Genomic DNA, 8,222 nt, shown 5'->3' with positions numbered 1-8,222 from the left:
CCGTGCCACGCCATGGACTGGCCGGGCACCGGGCCGGAAGGCCATGGCAGGGCCGCAAGGCCACATGCAGGCAGTGGCTCCTCCTCTAGCCGCTCGGATCTACACCGTCGGTGGTCCGCCGACAGATACACGAATGGCGGTCGGTCGGGCTCGGTGCTAGCCCAAAAGCTCGTCGGCGCACCGTTGCCGCTCATTAAGTGCGAGCACTGCCTAAAGATGGTCATGCGCCGCGTGTCTACAACGCCGGAACATCCCGGATGGGTGTTCATCAAGTGCTTAAACGATGGGGTATGTGTTCTTTTTAGCTTCGGTTTGTGCTCTAGATTTGACTAGTTGTGCTAACTTCAAATTTTGTTGTGTAGAATGGATGCAAGTTTTGGTATTGGGAAGAAGAGTACATCGATATATTGATAGAGCGCAATTTAGTAGATGTTCGTGCACTTTTAGCTAGCATAGAGGCTATAGATGAGACAAATGCACTTGTTGCTAGATTAAAGGCTAGACACGAGACTAGATGCGAGGAAGCAACCTCTACTTCTTTAGACTCGAAGAAGAAAGAAACACGCAAGATGGAGGCGGCTCCTCCGCAGATCAACAATGAATGCATCGAGAAGGCACTAATCCAACTTACATGAGTAGTTATGGAAGTCAGATATCTTCTAAAATGTATTATTGTGGTTCTTGTTTTTTTTGGTCTTACTTTTCTAGTCAAAATTTGATGATGTATTCCCATGTACCAAAAATGAATGATGAAAAAAAGTTTAAGGACTTGCAAAGAAAAAAGTACGCGGACAGGATGCGGCCGGGATGCGTCCGCATATTGGGCGCACGACCACCGCATTCCAGGACACGTCCGGACACGACCCCATTGCTTTACCCAAACAGACAGAATCCGGACAAAATGGATGTCCGTTTGGGGTCGCACGGTGGAGTTGGCCTTACTTTCCGTACTAAAGCAACGATGATCAATACGAATCCGAGGGAGTACTGGTATATTTTTACATTTTAAGAAAGAAACAAGGGATCTTTGCTGTATTAAAAGCTCCGGCCTGCTGACAGCTGTGCTTTCCATTCTGGTTCTAGAGAGGAACGGTGCGCATTCCGCGTGACGGCGACGATTGAAACGACCGCAGCGACGAGCACACGGCACCACAAATTCCTCCTCGTTTCCCAGCTCTTGCTCGCGCTCGGCCGGCCCCACGTCCCCATCGTCCTTCCCTTGGCCGGCCCCCGGTCGTGTCCACCAGAAAAATAAATAAATAAACCCCTCCCCCGCGGCTCCACCCTCCGCAACCAACCACGCAACGCGACACCTCCCCCGTTCTCTCTTTTACCCCGTGATGAGCGAGCGAGCGAGCAAGCCCACCAGAAGCCACCACCACTCCTACCACGCCCACGCGGTTTCCTTTCCTCCCGCACTCGCCACGGCCCACGGACACGCCACCCCCATCCACCGCCGGCCGGGACCCGGACGCTCCGTGCGCCCACCCGTCATCCACTATTCCCACCAGACGCGACGGGGTAGCTGTCGGCCCGGCCGCTGCTGCTGACCGGGACGGCGACCGGTACTACGCTCTACTACCCTGCACGAAAAGGCCCCGCGCCCCGATTTCTCACCCATTTCCTCTTCCTCCCCTCCCCCCATAAGAAGAAGCTTCCTCGTCGTCTCCCCCTCCCCCTCCTCTTCTCCGTCAACCGAAAAATCCGCCCCATCTTGAGGAGCTGGGTCACTGCTGGGCTAAGCAACACGGCCAACCACAGCGTGAATCCCCCAAAGAAAAAGGCTTCGTTTCATAAACCAAGAGGTTCACTTGTTGGGTTCTCGCTGTCGGAGTTCGGCGGCGGACGGAGACGGAGTCGTAGTCGGAGCGTGAGGTCTAGCTGGTGGCTGCGGAGGCGAGGCCCGGAGGAAGCGGCTGATTGAGTAAGCGCGTCTAGCACAGGAACCAAGAGGAGGAAGGAAGAGGAACCCAATCCAATCATGGACTCGGAGCACTGGATCTCGCGCCTCGCCGCCGCCAAGCGCTTCTACGCCGCGCAGCTCGGCCACATCGACGGTGCGCGCGCCCTTCTCGTCTCGCCTTGCCTCTTCGCCCTCCCCCCTTCACTGGATTTACTTAATTGATTTCATGTTGGACTGGATGCAGATATGGCGGGGATGGGGATGGAGGAAGTGGACATGGACATGGAGGACGACGGGGAGATGGACATGGAGATGGAGATGCAGCTGGAGGAGGCAAGATGGCCGGAGGTCGCCTGCCCCTACTGCTACGAGGACTACGACCTCGGCTCCCTCTGCGTCCACCTCGAGGAGGACCACCCCTACGAGCCACACCCCGCGGTCAGTAAATCGCCACCGTGCCCGACCCTCATAGTTTGATGTGCTCTGCAAAACTCGCATCTTGCTCCTTTTCCGATTAGAGCTGTAGAAAATGCTGTGGCCCGAGAGGTTGACCCAGCGGATTAACTCAAAATGTTAGCTCCTTCTACCTATTTTGATTGATCGCAAGCTCCCTATGGTTTTGCCCAAATCTCCTATACTCTACTCTCCTGAATGAGTGCTAGGTGACCCAAGATGTAGGGTCAGGTGTTCATCAGTCGATTGTGCAGGATAGGCTTATGGATTTAGAGCATCTCCAACAGGCGCCCAACGCGGCGCGCGCAAAAAACAGCTGCGCGCGCGCCGCTCCAGCAGCGCGCAAAAAATGCAGCGTGCACACAACATTTTTTTAAATTTTCGAACGCATAGATAAAATAAAAACTAGATAGATTGCATAAATAAAAAACGATACAAAGGTATTTTACATCGGTGCAACTAGATAGATAGTTTGAAAGCATAGATAAACTACGGCGCAACTAGATAGAAACTACTCTAAGTCGCTATCATCATCACCATTATCATCCTCGGCGGTGTCGTCCGAGGTGTCTAGCCAGATGTCCAGCCACCGATTATCGTTTGGCGCGAAGAACGACTGCCCACCTGCTGCAATGATGTCGGACTGCGCATTCGCCAACGCCTTCCGCTGACGCCTTTCCAACCGCGTCTCGCGGCGCCTTCGCGTGTCCTCCTCGCGGCGCCTTGCCCAGTAGGCCTGCTCGTAGGCGACGTCCTCCGGGTGGCGCTGGCGCCACTCCGCCATGACCCGCTCGTCTTCCTGGGCGATGAGGAGGCGGCGTTGCCGCTCGGCGCGGTCTTCCGCCGTGTTCAGACGAGGCAGAGGGGCGAGGTTGAGCGCTTGCTGGAGCGTGTACACATCTTGAAAGTTCATCTGGCCGCGCGGCCGGCCTAGGCGCCACGCCGCCGCGTCGTACGCGCGGGTGGCCTCGCGCGCCGTCCCGTACGTGCCGAGGCCGAGCCGGAGTTCGCCGGAGCGTATCTCCGCGGTGTAGCAGCCGTTGGGGCGCAGGCGGACGCCGCGGTAGCCGGACGCTCCTCGGCGGCGCGGCGGCATGGCGGCGCGTCGGTGGTGGGGCGCTGGAGCGGCGCGTGGCAGAGAGGGAGAGGAAGAGGGGAAGAGGAAGTGTGGAGAAGCGCGTGGCGAAGCGGCGCGCCAAATCTTGCGCGCGCGCAAACGGTTCCGGCGCGCTCTTGTTTCCCACGGCCGCTGGAGCGCGGCAAACCGCCCCACGCGCGCTAAAAGCTGGGTTTACCGCGCGCGCGCGTCGTTTGGGGCGTCTGTTGGAGATGCTCTTAGGGCTTGACCACACAAAATGATACTAGAACGAAAGTTTGTATCTTGGCCCAGAAATCAAGAGGTTCACTCATTTGTAGATTTAGCTTGCCTAAGGTTTCGGGTCAATTGCTAACCTATCAAACTTCCATGGTCTGAAATTTCTTGTGTTCCTACTTGAACTTGAAGGTCTACTCTTAGATACAGGGCAGTGTGATAACCTTGGTATTTGCTTGTCATTGTAGTACTTGAGCTATGCTCAGTTGACATAGAAGTATTCCCACATATTGAGTTAAGACACGAGTAGTAATCCACCTATGGCACACCTGGTAGCTACTTGTGCTACGGGAAGAGGAATCTAGAAATTACATGTCTGAAGTCTGAACATTTGAAAGTTCACCACAGCACTTTTTTCCTGTTAGGATGCACAATACAATTTGATTTGTTTGGAGAGATTAAAAATGAGACGATGGATTCAGTTGCTATATTTTGATCCATCGTGTTCAAGTGGGTGCAGTACAGACTGAAGAAGCTACCAAAGCATTGCACATATCACAAGGATACTGTTACCTGAAACTCACGTTCCAGAGATTATCCATTTCCAAATAAATTTTCCAGAGATTAACTGCAAACTTCCTGGCAGCTAAAATACCTACTTATGTTAAATTTAGCATATCATGTTGTTTTTGTCGTAGTCAGATTGTTCAAACATATTGTTTTTTCTTATATCTTCTCCTAATTTATTTCCCATTCTTATTTCAGCCTTGCCCCATCTGCTCTGAAAAGATTACAAGAGATATGCTAAATCATATCACCATGCATCATGGTTACTTGTTCAAGGTTTCTCTCTCCTTCTCTTGTACATGCATATGCTAATTACTCATGGATAACTTGGCTAAAAACAATGTTCCTGTCAAGTCAGTAAGGTTTCTGATGCCCTTTTTATTCTTGGCATCTACAGAATGGCAGCCGGTTGCGCAGATTCGTTATTCCCGAGCGCCGTGCACTTTCTTTACTGAGCCGAGATCTACGTGATGCTCATTTGCAGGCGCTTCTAGGAGGCGGTCATAGTCATAGGTCAAGGAACACCACCACCGCCACTACAAATATCTATGCTGATCCACTGCTTTCATCGTTTGGCCTGGGTTTTGCAACATCAGATGCCGAAGAACCATCGAAATCATCAGTTCCGGTTCTCGATGATACTTCAATTCTTAAGGAGGCACCTCCTCAACCTTGGGAATCAAGGTATATATAATTATCCTGGTATCAGGCCAATTGTCCTACCGGTTTTATTCCTGTGAATCATTTTAAATCTATTACCTGCACGCAATTTACACACTCTTTACGACAGAAATAATATAGTTCTCAAAATCAAATCTAGTCCTGTTGTGATCCAAATCCGAATATCCTAGCTATTGATTGAACCGATTCCACGGCTTTGCATCTCTGGAAATAATTTCTCTCCTGCTATTGGAAAATTTCACTGCATTTGTGAGCAGCAGTTCATTTTGAATTGCTGCTTGTTCTTTTAGTAAGCTATTGCTAGCCGAGTCTAATAGTTTCACATAGCCAAAACTGTTTCTTCAGTAACTATATTCTTTATTCCCCCAAAAAGAAACTATTGGATAACATATAGAGTAGCCGTAATCATGAGAATACACACATCTTATAAGTTTAGCTTTGATGTTTAGAGACAGTGCATTTGGACCATTTGAGGCAAAAGGATTCCTTGTCCTATAACTCTGTAGTTACACTTCAGTCATATATGTGCTCAAGTATTGTGCCCCCAAAGCAGCTTTATAGAATCCCTCAAATATACATACTTTATTCCATTTTTAGCGACTTCTATTTCCCTCATTCGATCTGCAAACTTAAATTGTATTTTTCCATGGCAGCATTGACTCGTCCCTCACAAGCGAGGAAAGGGAACAAAAGCGGAAACAAGCCACAAGCAGGGCGACCTTTGTGCAAGACCTGGTCCTCTCCACTTTATTTGGAGACGACTGAGTGCTCGAATGGCCCTGCATTTTCCTTGTTAGATGGGTGCTTCCTTCACGCTGATTCGGATAGAACAGCAGCACTCCGCCATGAGTGGTTAATCTTAACTTGGGCGAAGGCAAGTGCGTCTGGTGCACCCGTAGTCAAGTGCGGATTTTATTTGGACTTGACACATACACCTTAATTTATGGTAGCTGTTCCATATTGCCGTTTTTTCCACCGAATTATCGCCCAGCAGTTCCTTGCCTTGGTTGTAACTTGTTGTGCCATCCTCTTCATTGTCAAGGAACATTGGTCTGTACCAACATCACACAGCTGTTACATACTATAGAATGCAATGCAATGGGAAATTACAGAAGCTCCACCTGTGTGGAAGCAATAAGCAGAATCCAAGTCTTTGTAGCCATCGGGGCACACAAATGCTGTGCTTTGGAACAGGGGTTGTGTGGCGCTGTTGCTCTTTGTGTGAACGGTTACTTCTGTGGGTTTCCACGCTGACTGACTGACGTGGGAACGGTAACTGGCATGGGAAATCCACGCTGACTGACTTTGTTCCTGTCACTTTTTTTTGAGAGTACGCCAAAGCATAGATGTAGGGTGCAATGTCTTTAACCGCGAAGCCATGGATCCATCAATCTCTCCAGAAAAACTTTATTGCCCACCCCAACCGCAATATGCACCATACTGTCAAAAGACCGCACGAGCCTCCTTGTCCACAACCATGGGTAGCCCTTGCCACGGCCTCTGGGGATCCGTCCGCCTCAACCACTCCCACCTCACTCTCAAAGCCAAGCCTTCCAGCTGAAGGTTGCGCCCGCCCAAACCTCCAAGCCAAGTAGGTTTACAAACCGAATTCCAAGCCACCAAGCACTGACCCCCATTCACTCTCTTTGCCGGCCCAAAAGAAAGAGCGCATCCATTGATCTAACTCTTCGAACACCCAGGATGGGGCCTTCGTGACCATGAAGTGATGGATGGGCTTAGCTGCGATCACGGACTTGACCCGCACGAGACGTCCAGGGCGGTGCAACAGCCCCCTTTGACAGGCCGGGGCAAACTTTTTGGCTTGATCGATCATGGGCTGCCACTCCGCCCTCGAGAGCTGTCTAATAGCCAATTGAAGGCCAAGACACTTGCATGGAAAACTGCCCAACCGGCATTGCAAAAGAGAGTCGACCTGGTCCCGATTGGTGTTGCTTCCGTGAATCATGATCGCTAGTGACTTCTGATAGTTGACCCGTAAGCCAGAGGCGGCACCGAATGCGTGTAGCATGGATCTGACGAACGTGAGGTCCAGCACCCGGGGCTTAACGAACAATGCCACGTCATCTGTGTAGATCGACACTGATTGGTGAGCAGCGATGCCAGTGAAGCTACTAAAGACTCCAAAGCTCTCGGCCTTGATCATAATTCTCGACAGCACGTCCATGGCGATCACGAAGAGCAAAGGCGAGACCGGGTCCCCCTGCCTAAGACCCTTAGCATGAGTGAAACTTCTTCCGGGAACCCCATTGACAATCACCCTGGTACTAGCCGTCCTAAGCAGAATCGAGATCCATGTACACCACTTATGGCCAAAGCCTTTGCTCCTCATCACCTAGAACAAGAACGACCAGTTTAGCGAGTCGAAAGCCCTTGAAATATCGAGCTTTAGGAACACACTAGCCTCCTTACGAACGTGGATCTTCCTGGCCACTTGCCTAACCAGAAGAAAGTTATCGTGCAAGTGTCTACCGTATATGAAGGCGACTGATTCGCCATGACTATCTCTTTCATTCTTCTCCGGGCTCTATTCGCAAGCAACTTAGCAAAAATCTTGTCCACACTAAGAGGGAGGCCGATGGGGCGGTAGTCGCCCACTTCCTCGGCGTCCGGCTTCTTCGGAATCAACACAATATGAGCGCGGTTAAACTTACCAAAGTCTCGCCCGTCTCCCACGTAAAGCTTTAGGAGTACCGCCATCACGTCATTCTTGATCGTGGGCCAAGCTTTTTGATAGAAAGCAGAGCTAAACCCATTTGGCCCTGGCGCCCGTTCCGGATGCAGCTCCATGATAGTTTTCCACACCTCTTCCTCCGTGAAGATCGCATCAAGATCCGAGAGATCATGCACAACCATGTCAAGGAAATCCATGTCCACGTCTGCTTCCCGAGCAACGGCGTGACCCAACAGCTGCTCATATGCTTCGGTGAAGATCTCCTCCTTGCTTTCTGCGTTCCTGTCATGTATTTTTCACTTTGAACTTTGAATTCCACGCTGGATGAACATGTATTTTTTTCTGCGTCGACTAGAAATGGGTCGCCCTCTTTCCAGGTTAACATTGTGACAGTGCCACTACCCTGGGCGATACGAGCACCATGGGAGTCAAGTACATGAGCAGCCACCGAATTGCAAACACGATTACAGAAAATAAACTTGGAAATCAGAGAAACCAGTGATAAGCTGATGCTTTCCTTCCTTGAAAATCACAGTGGCATAGCCAAATCATGGTCCGTCGTGCTTGCTTCAGATTTGAGTCCTTCTGGCTGAAATTCCCCCATTTTCACACTA

The 8,222-nt window shown here is 50.7% G+C and overlaps 1 protein-coding gene across 2 annotated transcripts; it reads left to right on the top strand.

The window, feature by feature from the left end:
- Positions 1-1,599: 1,599 nt before the first annotated feature.
- LOC125544344 (protein DEHYDRATION-INDUCED 19 homolog 3-like) lies at positions 1,600-6,060 on the top strand. 2 transcript variants are annotated; one of them, XM_048707994.1, is made up of 5 exons: positions 1,600-2,057; positions 2,148-2,341; positions 4,434-4,511; positions 4,720-4,919; positions 5,570-6,060. In XM_048707994.1, exons 1-5 carry the CDS (start codon positions 1,982-1,984, stop codon positions 5,679-5,681), a joined length of 660 nt encoding a protein of 219 aa, XP_048563951.1. In that variant the 5' UTR covers positions 1,600-1,981; the 3' UTR covers positions 5,682-6,060. The 2 variants fall into 2 exon arrangements, with proteins under 2 accessions (XP_048563951.1, XP_048563950.1); XM_048707993.1 differs by having other exon boundaries at positions 4,633-4,919.
- The last annotated feature ends 2,162 nt before the right edge of the window (positions 6,061-8,222 follow it).

This window comes from Triticum urartu, chromosome 3 (genome assembly GCF_003073215.2).
Source record: "Triticum urartu cultivar G1812 chromosome 3, Tu2.1, whole genome shotgun sequence".
NCBI classification, from domain to species: Eukaryota; Viridiplantae; Streptophyta; class Magnoliopsida; order Poales; family Poaceae; genus Triticum; species Triticum urartu.
The sequence above is the reverse complement of the archived record's forward strand: the minus strand, read 5'-3'. Positions and strand labels throughout refer to the sequence as shown.